Genomic DNA, 16,385 nt, shown 5'->3' on the forward strand with positions numbered 1-16,385 from the left:
ATAGCCAGGGAGGAGTTTTCGACTATGGAGCGCCTCGGCATTGTCCGCTGTTCTGACAGCCCGTGGGCTTCCCCTCTTCACATGGTTACTAAGGCCAACGGGGATTGGCGCCCGTGCAGGGACTACCGTCGCCTAAACAATGCCACGAACCCCGACCGGTACCCCATACCGCACATACAAGATTTCTCTACCCACCTGGCGGGCGCTGCCATCTATTCCAAAATCGACTTAGTGCGGGGGTATCACCAAGTGCCGGTCCACCCACTGGATGTCCCAAAAACGGCTGTCATCACACCCTTTGGGCTCTTTGAGTTTTTACGTATGCCTTTCGGCCTTAAAGGGGCGGCGCAGACATTTCAGCGCCTTATGGATTCTGTGCTCCGCGACATGCCATTTTTGTTTGTGTACTTAGACGACATCCTCGTGGCCAGCGCGTCGGCGGAGGAACACATGACGCACCTCAGACAGCTGTTTGACAGGCTCAGCGAACACGGCCTCATCATCAACCCAGCTAAGTGTCAGTTCGGGGAGTCGTCCTTCACCTTCCTCTGGCACCACATCACTCCACAGGGGGCCGTTCCCCTCCCTGCCAGGGTTGAGGCTGTCACCATGTTCCCCCGCCCCCGCACTGTACAGTCGCTGCAGGAATTCCTGGGCATGGTGAACTTTTATAACCGTTTCCTGCCCCGTGCCGCCCACATCATGCGTCCCCTGTATGAGGCCCTGCGGGGTAAGAAGTCTAAGGACGAGCTGGACTGGTCTTCGGGGATGGACGAGGCTTTTGTGGCTGCCAAGACCGCGCTGGCCAACGCTGCGCTGCTAGCTCACCCGTCGCCTGCCGCCCCCATAGCCCTTACAACGGATGCCTCCGACTACGCCGTGGGGGCCGTGTGTGAGCAGTGGGTGGGGGGGGGCTGGCAGCCGTTGGCGTTCTTCAGTAAACAACTCCGTGAGAGCGAGCGCAAATACAGCACCTTTGATAGGGAACTACTGGGTCTCTTCCTCGCAACCAGACACTTTAGGTTCCTATTGGAGGGCCGACAGTTCACCGCTTTCGTGGACCACAAACCGCTGACGTTCTGTAAGGCCAAAACCTCAGAACCGTGGTCTGGGCGTCAGCAGCGCCATCTCGCGGCGGTTTCCGAGTTTACCACGGACATACAACACGTGTCGGGCAAGGATAACTCCGTCGCCGACTGCCTTTCACGGGCGGTTGTTAACGCCATTCACTTGGGACTCGACTACGCCGCTATGGCAGCGGACCAAGCCAAGGACGCGACCGTTCAAGACTACCGGTCGACCCCTACGGCGCTACGGCTGGAGGACGTGACGTTCAACGCGGCCAACACCACCCTCCTCTGTGACATCTCCACCGGTCAACCGCGCCCCCTGGTGCCTACTTCCTGGCGGCGCCGAGTTTTCGACACCGTCCACGGCCTTTCCCACCCGGGAGTGAAGGCCTCGACCAAGCTGGTGAGCGTCAAGTTTGTTTGGCCTGGGCTCCGTAAGGATGTTAGAGCCTGGGCCGGCTCGTGTGTGGCGTGCCAACGCGCCAAGGTGCACCGCCATACCAAGGCCCCTTTGGCGCCGTTTGTGGTTCCAGAGAGGCGGTTTGACCACGTCAATGTTGACCTGGTGGGTCCCCTGCCCCCCTCCCGTGGTTATACGTTCCTCCTCACTATTGTGGACAGGGCCACCAGGTGGCCAGAGGCTATTCCCTTGTCCTCCACGACGGCAGCAGAGGTAGCACGGGCGTTCATCGGCTGCTGGGTGGCCCGTTTCGGCACACCGGTGACATCACGAGCGACCGGGGCTCCCAGTTTACCTCGGAGCTCTGGACGGCGGTCGCTGAGCACCTGGGGATGAAGATCCACCGCACTACGGCGTACAACCCGCAGAGCAACGGACTTTGTGAGCGGTTCCATCGGGACATGAAAGCCGCTCTGCGGGCAAGCCTCACTGGCTGCGACTGGATGGACCGGCTCCCATGGGTCATGCTCGGCCTGCGTTCGGCCCCGAAGGAAGACCTCCAGACCTCCTCCGCTGAGCTGGTGTATGGCCAGCCCCTGCGAGTTCCGGGGGAGTTTCTTCCGGATGCTACGGCTCCCTGGTCGGCCGCCTCTCACCTCAGTGCGTCCCGGAGCGCTGCCGGTGCCTTCGCTCCCGTTCCGATGTCTCAACACTGCCTCCCCCGGTCCTACGTCCCCAAGGATCTGCCATCGGCGAGGTACGTCTTCATTAGGCACGACAGCCATCGGTCCCCGCTGCAGCCCCCATACGACGGGCCCTTCCGCGTCCTGGAGGCGGGGGATAAGAACTTTGTGGTGGACATGGGGGGCAGGCCGGAGCGGGTCGCTATAGACCGTCTCAAGCCCGCTCACTTGGACATTGGGGAGCCAATGCAATTGGCCCTACCCCCGCGGCAGGGGAGCCCTCCTAGGTCGGCCCCGGCACCTGCCCCTGTTCCTGCTTCAGCCCCGCCTATGGCCCGGGTTTCGGCCCCATCTGTTTCCTCTCCTGTGAAGCGCAGCCGTTATGGCCGCAGGGTCCCCCCCCCCCCGACTCGTCACTTGTTTTCCCCGTGACTTTGCACTATGTCATTGACTGTTCTGTTGTAGAGTCTATTTTTATGTTCATGACTTGCGCTTTTACTGTTTTGCATTGTTTTGTGTAGGTGAATTCTGGGGGGGCCTGTGTGGTGACCCACATCTATATAACTAGAGACATTCACCTAAGAGATAATGCACTTCCGCTTCCGGTACAGAGTTCAGTGTCGTTGTCGAATGTATGACATGCAAAGTTGGAGCTAGTAAACTACCTCGACTACGTCTACTCTCACGTCTCCTGTCTCGTTGTTTTCTAACTCCACAACATCTACAAACCAATTTGTGCCAAGGGTATTGTATTAGTTCAAATGCATCTACTACTTTCATTCACAGAGTCAACATGAGCAAGAGGAAAGTAACAGAAGATATCCGGTGCTTTTTTGGTGCAAAAAAAAAAGAGTAAGACGAGAGAATTACCTAGAAGAACCTAGCTAGTTCTACTAACAGCTAACGGTTACTAGTTTAAGTTTACAGATTATTTTTCCTGTTACGCTATTTTCTGTGGTTGTCACACAAGCTAAGATAACTTTAATTGTTCAAATTGTGAATGTTTGGATTTGTTCAAATGGTGAACTATTTAGATTTAGTTACTATTAAAAAGTTATTTCATGCTGCTGGACCCATAATGATCACCTTGAGGTCACTATCAGATTTTTTTTATTTTCCTTTTTTGCAACAGACATTGTATAGTGATTATTGGACTAATCTTTATGTTAAATACAAAGTGAAGTTTTGTTATTTTTGTGAGTCCAACTGTTTGTGAACAATAGCTGAAGGAGAATAAACATTTGAAATACATAATGACAGTCTACTTCATTATTTTCCTTTTTGTGTCACTATAGGCTAGCCTATCTGAAAGTTGTTTTTCTTTTACATAAATAAGACATTTCCACAATAAATTGATGTAGAAAAAGAGCAAATTAGTGCATACAAATTCTGAATGAATGAAGTGGAGCCCTGCCCGATAGACCTTATAGGAGGAGTGAGGATGTGAGCTGGGGTGCTGAGGCGGGAGTGTCTGGTGCTCTGATGCTGGTAAGAACTCACTCTGCTGTGTGTGCATAGACATTTTGGGAAAGACATCGTGGTGGTATGTAGGGCTTAACTCCTGTCTCAATCATGGCGGTGACTCTGATACTGGGATGACCAAACAGTGTTTCGAAAGTAACCTTCCTTCAAGCTCATTTGCAGTGGCAGGATCGAGGACTTGATCACAGAATTTGCAAAGAAAAAGTCAAGAAAGAAGAACTTCTAAAGGTAAGAACCATTTGATTATGTTGTTTGTGCACTGAGCAGTATTATCTGTTGTGATTGTGTGCTGCTGTTTATTTTGTGGATGGGTTTATTTGATATGCTATTTGCATGTGTATTGCATCACTGTGGTGTGATGCGGCTATATTGTATTAGACTCAGTTTATCAAGTTCATTATAAATTGGTTTTTGCCAGCGGCGAACCGTGGCCCTGGGCCTTCAGTAGGACCACATGTGGCAATAATTTAAAAAAAAATCAAACATAGCAAAAAAATAGCCAGAGCCACGTCACATGGAAGTTCAGCATATTAAAGGTTTCTTTGCCCTAACTGGCTTCACAACACTCACCGGTGATTCTAGAAAATCTTATAATCCAGCTCCTAGTATATGCCCAGCAGTACAGCATATTGGTGCGCAGGCTGCCCGTTAGCCACGGCTAGCAACTGTAGCTGCTCGTCTGAAAATGCCTCTGATAGCTCTTGGTAGCTTGCACCAATCCTGGCAAGGTGGTTGATGGTCGACCTTTCTGGATTATTTCTAGTTTTTCCTGAGAAGGCAATCTAGAAAATGACGTTTCTATTAATTCAGCCACATGGTCTTCTTCACTAGCTTCCATCATTTCGCTACTCTCGAAATCCTTCGTTGTGGTTCTGTCGTCTCTTTTTCACCTTGCTGACTCACTGTCACTGATTACCTTCGCTGGTGGCTTATCAAATTGGCGAATACCCGGAAGACGTCGGGTTACTGTCCCGCCCAAAACTCAACAAAATATGATTGGCTAAGACAACTGTCAAAATCAAATTAGTCGGTTACGGCTACCGAAGGTCCTGGCACGAGGGAGCCGCTGATTCACCCAGACGGGGGAGCCGCTGATTCACCCAGATACCATCAGAAGAAAATTTGTGATTGGTCCAGTTCCCGTTCCATTATATTAACCCACTGTTTGCCAAGACATATTAGTCCAAGTTTATAACGATTATCTAGAAATTATCACTATTATTTCAGTGAATAAAAATAATTAATAAATATTTATTAGGAGTACAAAAATTCTTTCAATATTTTTTTCTTGGGTATTCACTGAATACCTTGAAGGACGGTTTTGTGTGAAGTTGCCTAGTTTGAGCCTTATTTTGAAACCTGCATTCAGCTGTGCTGTGTGATTACTTTAGAGTGGCATTGTTGTAAGCCTATTCCTAGTCAGTCACACTATTATGTGTCATTAATAACTGGTGTGCTGTCTGCTTGGGTGGTTTTCCATGAACACAAATATTGCCAAGTCTAATCCGCTGTTTCCTTGTCTTGTGATTTGTGAGTGAAATTGTAATACTTGGTCTATTGAACTGTATAGGCATACCTGCTCAGCTGGACTTGGTATTCAGCCTTTGACCAATAGGTGTTTGATTATGGTCTGGTGGATTTTACATGTCACCTTGACTGGAAGCTCAAAATATTTAAGGTGGGGTTTAATGGCTGGGGTGTGGTGTGTGTGTGGGGGGGGTATGAGCTTCAGTGCCCAGGGGCCCCTGGGGCTACTAATCTAGCCTTGGGTCTACAACAATCTTCAGGTAGGGGGTACGTGTCAAAGTAACATCCACATGAATGCCAGGACATGGGGTTTCCCAGCAGAACATTGCCCAGAGTATCACACTGCCTCCGCCGGCTTGCCTTCTTCCCATAGTGCATCCTGGTGCCATCTCTTCCCCAGATAAACGATGCACCTGGCTATCCACATGATGTAAAGAAAAACCATGATACACCAGACCAGGCCACCTTCTTCCATTGCTCCATGGTCCAGTTCTGATGCTCACATGCCCATTGTAGAGGCTTTCGGCGGTGGACAGGGGTCATCAAGGGCATGCTGACTGGTCTGCGGCTGCACAGCCCCATCCGCAGTAAGCTGCGAGGCACTGTGTGTTCTAACACCTGTCTATCATAGCCAGCATTAACTTTTTCAGCAATTTAAGCTACAGTAGCTCTTCTGTGGGATTGGGCCAGACAGGCTAGCCTTCACTCCCCATGCGCATCAGTGAACTTTGGGTGTCTATGACCCTGTTGCCAGTTCACTGGTTATCCTTCGTTGGACCACATTTTTTTTTAGGTACTGACCACTGCATACCGGGAACACCCCACAAGACCTGCCGTTTTGGAGATGCTCTGACCCAGTCGTCTAGCCATCACAATTTGGCCCTGGTCAAAGTCGCTTAGATCCTTACGCTTGTCCATTTTTCCTGCTTCCAACACATCATCAAGAACTGACTGTTCACTTGCTGCCTAATATATCCCACCCCTTGACAGGTGCCATTGTAACGTGATAATCAATGTTATTCACTTACCTGTCAGCGGTTTTAACGTTTTGGGTGATCAGTATACATATACTCATGGTATTGTGTTACTCTTTCACCTGTGAGTACTCACCCCAAAGACATATATTGGAGTTTGTTGTTGAGGTCTTATAGAGGACTCAGTCATAAGCAACATATTCTTTAATTCACTTTTTTTTTCCAAAAAGAGAGAGACTTATTCCAAGACTGAAATTAGGAATTTATTAGTCAACATTTATTCCTTAATCCCCATTCATTAGTCTATCCAGCTATTGGTACTACCTCTTACAGTCCCCCACCTCAAAATAAAACATCCTGAACAATGTTCTCACCCAAAAAAAAAACTGTGCTTAAATACTATAAAAATAAATCAATTGCACAAAATATGCCATTTTGCTTGTGATTAGCTCTGTGCAACACTTGTACAAAGATAACATCAATAGCCACAATAAACTCAACAAACGGTAAAATTAAACGTGAGGCATTGTAATATAGCCAACACTCAAAGCAACATAAAACCTCACTATTTTCAACGTGACAGAGCATTAGTCTTGCAAATGGAGTGGATCCACAGTAGCATTCTGGCCAGGGCATCAAAGTGAACCTGTTTGTCCACCAAACCTGGCGACTATCATGTAATTTACAAACCACGTTTTCAACCAACCCAATCATAAATGACCTCCAGGAATGAGAACTGCTTTCGAGCAACAGTCAGTTTATTGTCACAGTGGCCAATGGAGAATGCAAACTTACAGGCCGCAGCCTCAACCTGCTCTTATTTGGTCCTGACTAATTGTGATTGTATGATTAATATTACAAGTAGTGTTTGTGCAGTTGATTAATAATAATGATGATGATTAAAAAGTAGGCACACAGGGCCTGAAACTAACCATTCACTGATAATGGATTGTAGATCACTGGTTTTACTTTTAGCAGACTATGTAGCATTCTAGAATAGAGAAGGCTGACTGGACATGGATTAGCTCCATGGTAGCTAGTACAACTGATGTGTTTGATTGTACAAATACGTCAGTAGCTAACGTTAAGGTCAAGCCCTGGAGCCGCTCATCCTCTATGAATGTTTAGCAGGTTGTCAAGAGTGAAACAAACATTAAGTGCTATTTGGATCGGCTAAGTAACCAAAACAACATTTGACAAAGCATTTCTCTCATCAAACCTAAAAAAATCGTTAAATAAAACAAAGGTCAATAAAAACAGGGGGGGGAGAAAATTTGGTGACACTGACCCAGGCACTAAGTGTGAGACAGGACACAAAGTGTGAGACAGAAAGTAAAATGTAATTACAAGTCTATTGTCCTGCTGGGTATACCAGTATATATGGTGCACACCGTGGTATTCCCTGTCACCAGGGATACCACCCATCATCCCATGGGGCACTCACAAAGAAGGCAGAGACTTTATTTTCAAGACATTGCCCTTCCATTGCCCTCAGTGGAACTGGAAAATGAATCGTTGCCACCCTGAATCAGTAATTTCTTAGTCAACAGAGCTCAATGAACAGTCGCAGTTGGCTGCCCGCTCAGTTTTTAAGATATACAGGTGAGGGCGAATAGAAACCCAGCATCTATAAACAGGACTGCTATACACAGTGGCAAAAGGCAGAGACAGATCACTGACACCGCAGAGTTAATGGTCAGTTGCATAGATAGTCTATTTCTGTGAGACGCATGACATCCCATTGATATACTGATGAAAACATGCCTGTTCCCTATTTACATCTGAGTTCAATGGGCGCTCCAGGGAGGGTGATGTACTTTTACCATATCAACAGTGGAGGATTTGATTAATTGTCATCTTCCATTTTTCAGCTTAGATGACTATTTACGTCTAAGGCTGAAGTTTGAAAACTTCAACCCCCCTTAGCTCAAATCTTGATTTGTTCCTGTTGTCATGATTTCAGATCAGGTAACGTGAGATTCTCTGTCCAACTCCCATAATCTGCTTTTGACAGGCTTACTTGTCTACTTACTGGACTGACTTTGGTTTCGTCATGTCTTCTCTCCAATATTTCCTGGAACTTCCCATTAATGAACAGTGAGAGAAACTGTATAAAATAACCTTTCAAGAAGAAAAACCCCTCTTAAAAGCATCTTTGGCTGGAGCAGCCTTTGAAATCAGATGTAAAGGGACACAATTGCTACAACTGCTAATGTATCTACTGCTGCAAATAGGGTCTGCGGTCAAGATGACTGCGTTTGGTAGTCTACCTTCTTAGGGGTACTTGTGCTTTATGAAGGAGTTTTTCAGACTATATATATATATATATATATATATGGGGGGGGAGAGAGAGAGAGAGAGAGAGAGAGAGAGAGAGAGAGAGAGAGAGAGAGAGAGAGAGAGAGAGAGAGAGAGAGAGCGCTAACAGAGATATCAAAAATAAGGGATTTGTAATTTCATAATCTGAAGCACTGCCAAGCCACTTTTAATCTAGATGGTGTCAACCCAGATGTAGCACTATTACACCTCCATAAATGAAAGTCACTCGCCAATTCTGGTGTTTGTATTGGCCCTTGGCTGCATTTACACCAGCGTGGCTTGGTGTCCAGTCCAAACACAATTTAGACATGTTTTCTTCCTGCGGTTCGATTTTGGTTCACAATGTAAAAATGGCCGCATTAGGTCCTACTGGACCCAAAAGAAAGGCAAATGTCTGTTTGGAAACACTAACTTTATATGAACTACATAGTTTCATGGGTTTTACTATTCATACGGAGCTAAATATGGAATGATAAACATCTGTCTTATTAAAGATAATATTCTGGGTCATTAGACCCATTGAGCGTAAACTATTATGGTAGGCTTAATATGATTTTCTGGCACAAGACCAAAACATTTGGAGGTGCTAGGAGGAAAATAGTATTCGCATGATATCTGTTGAATTATGGGTTACTATACATGAAGAATTCAATTTAATAACAGCGTCTATATTCATTTCATTTACCTAATATGTGGAGAATAGCCCCTAAAAGCATCATCCTTAGGCAACAAAGGACTTCAGTCACTTTGCATCCTTTAAAAAGTACCACTATCATAATGTTGTGCTCACAATCACGAGAGTAATGGTGTAACCTTTTTGCTATGATTTTGTTTTTCCTTAAAATGACAATAACATCTCATTTTGAACCCAAACTCTTGACATGTACTTTTTAAAGAATGTCTCCTTTGCACTACAATCAGCCACTACGGTAAGAAAAGGTGATGATGCGAGTTAAGTCCATCCGTCACCGAGTTCCAACTTTAATCTCTGAATAAATTCTGAACTCCACTCCAGATGGAGACGAGGGTACCTAAATAAACAAGGTTATGATATTTTACACTGACATGAATCATGCTATAGTGACAATATTGGTAAATTCAACAGTTCACATTCTCAAGTTCAGTTCATTCACAAGGCATGTCTGGCCTCTCCTGTCATACATCCACAACCTGGCGTCTACACAAAGTTAATATGGCTTTAATTGTCTGTACACATTTCTGCACTCATTCACACAAATCATTAATATTCAGCGATAACGAACGTAAAATGCAAAAGCCTTACATAAGCACAGAGTCCTGGACTTTAATGTCATCTTCTAATGGGATAGCCAACCAGCATATTTGTGCAGGATTTGACTCGACCCTTTTTGAGCGAATCCAGCCTCGTGTCCAGATTTAAATGGGCACAAAATTTCGAGTTTTCACTGTGTGGGAATGACCTGATCTTTCTCTGGCACATGCATTATTCCTGATTACCAAACCGGGGTGTTTCTTGGGGGGCAAAGCTGTTCTGTGCGAGACAGGAAAGCGAGCATTTCCCCGAATTGATGAACAAAATGAAAAACGCTATTTATCCATTTCATCAGCCTTGAAAATAATCCGATCATTTAGTTTATTTATTGTTATTATTCAATATTAATTCACTTTTAAAAAAATCAGCTTACTTACTGCCCTTGTTTGGATCCATTCTGGGGTTTCTTTACATAGGTAAACTTAAGTAGCTGGGGAATGAACGCCTACCAAGATAATAATTAGCAGCTAGCACATTTACCCAGTTAGCCACGCAGCCCAGCAAACAAACAGTTCAACATTCACATAACAGTGGGTCAGGACCCCACAGTGTCGGGCCTACCCTTTGTGGGCCACCATAGGAAGAGTCTAGAAGAGAGTGTTTTGAGAGCCCAGGGCTCCCAAGATAAAAATAAATTCATCAGTTGGGTTCCAAAGGTTTAACAAGCCCTGAAACAGTGAATTCAGTTCAGGAGTAAACAATGGGGATTGTTGAGCAAAGATATGTCCCGGATGAAAAATAGTGTCTATAGGTAAACGCATTGATACATTTCTTCGGTGGCTGAAGGCCAACTGTTTTTAATGGTCAAGTTTAGAGGTGGTGAAGAGTTTAATGATCTGAGCATTTGAGTTTTACTTAAATTCAACCGCTGTCCTGCTTCGTTTCCTTCTGCATCCATAAAAACTTGTCTTCCTTGTGTTTTTTCCAAGTGAGTTATGTTCTCCCCATTCAGCATAAATTGCTCTGTTCCCCTGGCTCTCTGCTTGTCAAGCTACAGCCATCAGGTACACCGTTTTTTTTTTAGTTTTTTTTTTTTAGACATAGTTATGTTCCCTAGTTTGGTTTAAAAACCTCAAGTAGCACTACAATGATGATGGTGCCAGACCAGTGAGAGAAGATGGGAAGCTCCATGTCTTGTGTCCAAGGTTGTGACACTAAGGCCAACCAATCGGCAGTACTAACCTATAGCCCAAGTTAGATTTTTTTTTTTCATTTGCCCTCAAAATCATGTCCCTCAAAGACCACAGTCATCCACATTTGAACACCTGTTGTCATTGCAACTTATAAGGAACTGGATGGGCTTTGTTTGAATTATTCCCGATTAAGGCGGTGATCCAGCAGCTGGTGAATTCAGGAGAGTAAATGTAAAAGGCAGTTGCGTCAGAGCCCAGAAACACTACTATCAAATAAGAGCGAGACGAATGAATAAAAGGGAAAAAGATTACAGCAATGAGTTCAAAATAATATGATTATTTGCTTGTGAGAGATGTGTTAAGGGGGTTGTGTAAGGATTATTGTGCTCTAAACGATGAAGGTTGAGATAGCCAGGGACCTTCCATGTGATACAAAGACAAAAGGATGGAGATTCTCAGCGACACAAAACAAGAGTTGTTTGACACTCAACAAGTCAGAGTCTGTCCTTCAATGAGCATTATAATTTATGAAAATGATGAGATTCTGTGGGTTGCTGTAGCAGAGATGAAGTTCATGACTCCTGGTGATGATGAGGGAGAAGAGGGATAAGACTGGAGTCACGGTTTTATGGAAATTCATACGTCTCTCCAAACTGACATCAGGCTGACTGCATCAGTTTTCAGTGGAGGAGGAGGGAGAGTCCATTGGAATCAAACATACAGCTCTCCAATCCATGGTGGACACACTGCTGCATTTTTAAGAGGAGTAAGATGATGACGAAGGCTAGCAGTGTGCCAGTAGCAGGCTGCTGTGGTGCAATAGGAGAAGGATGAGGAAGATTGAAGGGAAAGCAAGCATATGGATCATTTCTACGTCACTTGAGTTCAGGTCAGGATATGTCACTGCAGACTGCAAAAGAAGGGGAGGAGAAAGAGGGGGGGTGAAGGCTAGGTGGCTATCAGTAGATGTCAGGCAGCCCTGTGTAGTTCCTATCAAAGTAGCCCCCAGTGTAGAGCCAGTCCTGAGAGCCCGTGTATGGGTTGGTACCCTGCTGGAACCACCTGGGAGCAAAATAAATAGATTAATAGATATACAAATAAATGGATAACACTGATAGATGGGGGGAGGGGATATGGAAAGAGATAGACAGAGAAATACACACATATACAAAGTTAATCAGTAAACGGGTAGAAAAGTGGTCTACAAGGGTTTCCAACTGAAAAACATATAAATAAAATCTTCACAACTTCTAAGCACATTTCTCTTCCTCCAACGCTCTCACTTAGGGCATCTCACTATGTTTCTATCATTTGAAAAAAAAAACATCCAGTTCACTGCATAGCTTCAACAAGATGATTATAAACTGACAATGCTGTTCACATGTGTTAAAAAGATAAGAGCAAAAATCAAAGTGCTGAAACTAGAATTCAAATTTTAACGAATAAAGCAGTTTATATGACTGTTTCTTATTGTGTATTTTTCTTTGCACATAAACATGTTCTGTGTCAGACCTAGTAGACCATTCCTCATCATGCTTTGCCCTGTCCTTCCTGGCAGCTCTCTGCTTCTCCTCCAGTCTCTCCTTCTCCCGGCTGGCCTCTTCTGCAGGAATAAACAGTCAGGATGTTTACAGGTAGCAGCAAGCTAAAATGCAAGACTTTATACCACCTTTTCACACAGTTTAGAATTCCATTCAAGACCAATGCAACAGGATTTTTGGGAACTCTCTTTGTAAGCTAACCTTTGGTACTTTCTGAATCAGTTTATGCAACATATAGCCACATTTCTTCCTGTTTAACTATGTAATACCTACATTAATTCATCCTCTCACTAATAAAATAAATCTTCGTTCCACCTAAATGACTCAATAACAAGTAAACCTCTTGGATTATTAATGGAACGAAGCAGGAAGGGGCACATTTTCTCTATCTACTCATGGATGGCAGCATTGTCTCATTGTGTATTACTCCTGTGCTACTGTGAGTCAGTGTAGCTCTATTTTAGTAACAAGAACCATCACTTCACAGCAGAAACCTTGTATCACTGAAGGTATTTCTTACTAAGCAATTATTTCTCTAGAGTACTAAGTTTTCTGGAAATGCTTATGTGTTGAAAAGAAAAAAATAGCTACATTACTACACTGCTGATAGAAGGATCTCCATTACCCATGTTGCCGTTCTCCATGGCTCTAATGTCAGGCCTAAGGCGGCAGTCGGTGGGTGCCAAAATGGCTTCCATGCCAGGTTGTAGCTCATTTAGAGACATAGCGAAGCTAGTAAAATTATACATCTGGAGAAAGAAAAGAAGCATTAACAGAAGGTGTGTGTGAATGTGTGTGTATCATAGTCGGACCGGCCATCAGGACCAACGGGATTCTCCCGGTGGGCCGGTCACTTTGTGGGCTGCTTGAGCAGCCTTTTTTTTTCTTTTCTTGAGCAGTCCATTATATAAAAACAAGAGCGAGAGATGTATCACTGGCCCACTTTGATTATGCACCAACCCACATCTTCCTCCTCAACACCCCCCACTACCACTTCACTGTGTGAGTTGGCCTAGGCGGGCCTGGCCCCACCCACTTGGCTCTCAGGCCCTTCCAATGAGAAGACTTCAATTTTTTTGCTGATCCAGTGAATAGTAGTCAATGAATACCGTTTCAATAATCTGACTATGCGACCAGTAATAATAAAACAAGTCTTGTTTCTTGCTTCTTGTTTACCATATGATGATGATGATAGGTCAGATTTTTTGATCGGCAGTGCATTTTGCAAATGCCAGATTGCGAGCAGGCCCTCCTCTTTGTACTGCCCGCCTATTGCACAGAGGAACAGAAGCCTGCTTTCCACTAGCTAGCTTCTATTAATGTAGATTAAGATGAAAATCATGGCGAAACAAAGCAGTTTGCTTAAGTTTGTCACAAAAAGACGTGAGGAGCAGGAGGAAGAGAATTCAGTTCAAGTTCAGCCATCATTCTCAACCCAGAAACCTACTCCTGCGCCAGTTTCTCCTCAAGTGCCACGTAGTAAAAGCACATATGTGGCTGCTAATTCAGCGCTTTTCCCCATCAGCAGCTGTACTGTTGAAAGACTTTTCAACTGTCAGTCAAATAAAAATTGGTATCAGGGCATCAATGATGACATACAGACCAAACTCTTTGTCCCTGTCCTCCTTTGAATGAGAACTGACTGAATCATTGGATTATAATTAAATAATTTTAGTGTTTAACACCAAGCCCTGTTGTTTCCTTCTGTAATCATCAAAAGTAAGCTAATTTACAATTTCAGACTGTAGTAGCCTAATGCCTATTTCATTATTGTTTACTGGGTATAGTTTTTGTTTGGTGTACAAATGGATTTTATGCTGCTCTTGCTGCGTCTGCCGTTGTGTGTGTGTATGTGTGCACATGCGCGTGAATGTGTGCATCTCATCTTTAAATTTACTGAACATGTTGGCGCCGGTGTACCTCTATCTATACACTTGATTAATGATGCTGTTGCGTCTGTCAGGTGTGTGTGTGTGTGTGTGTGTTAATATGTGGCCACCGTGCCAGGCTATGTGATGCTGTTAATGTTCATCTTGGTGCCTATAAAATCACCTCTGATGATGTATAAGCCTTGTATGAGTAAACTGTGGTGCATTCAGGCAAGTATAGTTGTAATGGACAATTTTGATTAACATAAGCACTTCAGAACCTATTAAGTATGATTGGTCTTAGACAGGCTAGGCCCACCTGATTTTCTCTGTGCCCACCCACACTGTGATTTCTGCCTACACTACGTGTGTGTGTGTGTGCGCATGTTTCATCTTTAACATTACTGAGCATGTTGGCACTGGTATACCTCTATCCATACACTTGATAAATGATGATTAATGATGCTGTTGCATCTGTCAGCTGTGTGTGGGTGAATATGTTGCTGCCGTGCCAGGCTATGCAACGCTGTTAACGTTCGTCTTGGTGCCTGTAACGTCACCTCTGATGATGAATAAGGCTTGCGTGATAAAACTGTAGCAAGTATCGTTGTAATGGCCAATTTTGATTAACATATGTGCTTCAGAACCGATTAAGTATGATTGGTCTTGGACAGGCTAGGCCCGCCTGATTTTCTCTGTGCCCACCCACACTGTGATTTCTGCCTATGCTACGTGTGTGTGTGTGTGTGTGTGTGTGTGTGTGTGTGTGTGTGTGTGTGTGTGTGTGGCCTGCTGGTGACAAACCTTTCCCTTATTTCTTCCTAGGTTTCTTTCTTTCCTATTTTTTCTCCCTGTTAAAGGGTTTTTTTTAGGGAGTTGTTCCTTATCCAATGTGTGGGTCTAAGGACAGAATGTTGTGTTGCTGTAAAGCCTCTCGAGGCAAATTTGTGATATTGGGCTATACAAATAAAACTGACTTGACTTGGCTTATTCTTAAATAGTTCTGTATTATTGTTACAGTACCCTAGAGCATCCATCCATTATACCTATAAGTGGTGGTATTAAGGACTGGTGTGTTTGTATATGCGTCGATGGGGTGGGGGTGGTGGAGTATCTGTGGGCTGGTTGTGCTGGGCTGGTCTGGGTAAAAAAGTCCAGGGCCACTTTTTTAGCACCAGTCCATCCCTGGTATGTATGTACATTAAGTGATTAAGTACAGAAAATGTGGTTCTATTTCTGGGGAAAGAAGAGTGAAATTGTGACTTTCTTGTGTGACATTTAACATAGAGGAATGTGCAGGTTTAAATGTAGTATGTGTATTTGTGTGCATATGAACAGTTAGAAAGAATGTGCAAATCTAGATCTGTATATGTGTGATATGTACCGTGGAGGAATGCACAGGTCTAGATGCTATCCTCCACAGCAGGGTACTTCCTGGTATGACCGACACTGTCTCCTGGACCACTGGCATGTCATCTGCATCGTCATTCTCTGTTCTCTCAGGCTCTTCCTGAGAATAGCCACACACAGTATCATATCAGTACAGTTACACTGTCTGTCACAGCCAAGATTATAGTAGAATTAACACCCACGGCTGTTAATTACTCCTCAGGACCAATGTTATCATAGCTCCCAGGGACACTGACGAACTCCTTTCTATTTTTTTTTCTTATGACCTACAATATTTGTAAAAACAATAACCTTTTCATTGATTATTAAATGATTGTTACTTAAATGAAATCAAATTATGACCTCATGAAATATACTGTTGGTAAAAAGCTCTCTGACACTTTCCTCCACAGGGAGGCGAGAGTCAGCTACAGTACAGCACTCCCAGCGGTTGGGGATTAGTGTCTTGCTAAAGGACGCTTTAACTGGATGGATGACTGCTTACACAGAAACTTGACACTCTGCTGACTTCTAACCGTTAAGAAACACCCCATCAAGAAACCTCAACATCTGTAAACCTGTAAAGGTTTTAATATTCATCAGTAAAAAAGACCTTCGACAAGAGCTTTGATAATCCATCCATACATCCATTATCCAAACCGCTTATCCTGCTCTCAGGGTCACGGGGATGCTGGAGCCTATCCCAGC

The 16,385-nt window shown here is 44.4% G+C and overlaps 1 protein-coding gene across 1 annotated transcript in view; it reads right to left on the reverse strand.

The window, feature by feature from the left end:
* Window positions 1-8,561: 8,561 nt before the first annotated feature.
* LOC130106795 (oxysterol-binding protein-related protein 2-like) overlaps window positions 8,562-16,385 on the reverse strand; it is a 37,363-nt gene continuing 29,539 nt past the window's right edge. The window contains exons 11-14 of the mRNA XM_056273052.1: window positions 15,673-15,798; window positions 13,046-13,169; window positions 12,392-12,482; window positions 8,562-11,941 (exon numbers count right to left, since the gene is read on the reverse strand). Of these exons, the coding sequence (XP_056129027.1) occupies window positions 11,839-11,941; window positions 12,392-12,482; window positions 13,046-13,169; window positions 15,673-15,798 (444 nt within the window). The 3' untranslated portion in view covers window positions 8,562-11,838. The remainder of the gene's footprint in view (window positions 11,942-12,391; window positions 12,483-13,045; window positions 13,170-15,672; window positions 15,799-16,385) is intronic.

This window comes from Lampris incognitus, chromosome 2 (genome assembly GCF_029633865.1).
Source record: "Lampris incognitus isolate fLamInc1 chromosome 2, fLamInc1.hap2, whole genome shotgun sequence".
Taxonomy (NCBI): Eukaryota; Metazoa; Chordata; class Actinopteri; order Lampriformes; family Lampridae; genus Lampris; species Lampris incognitus.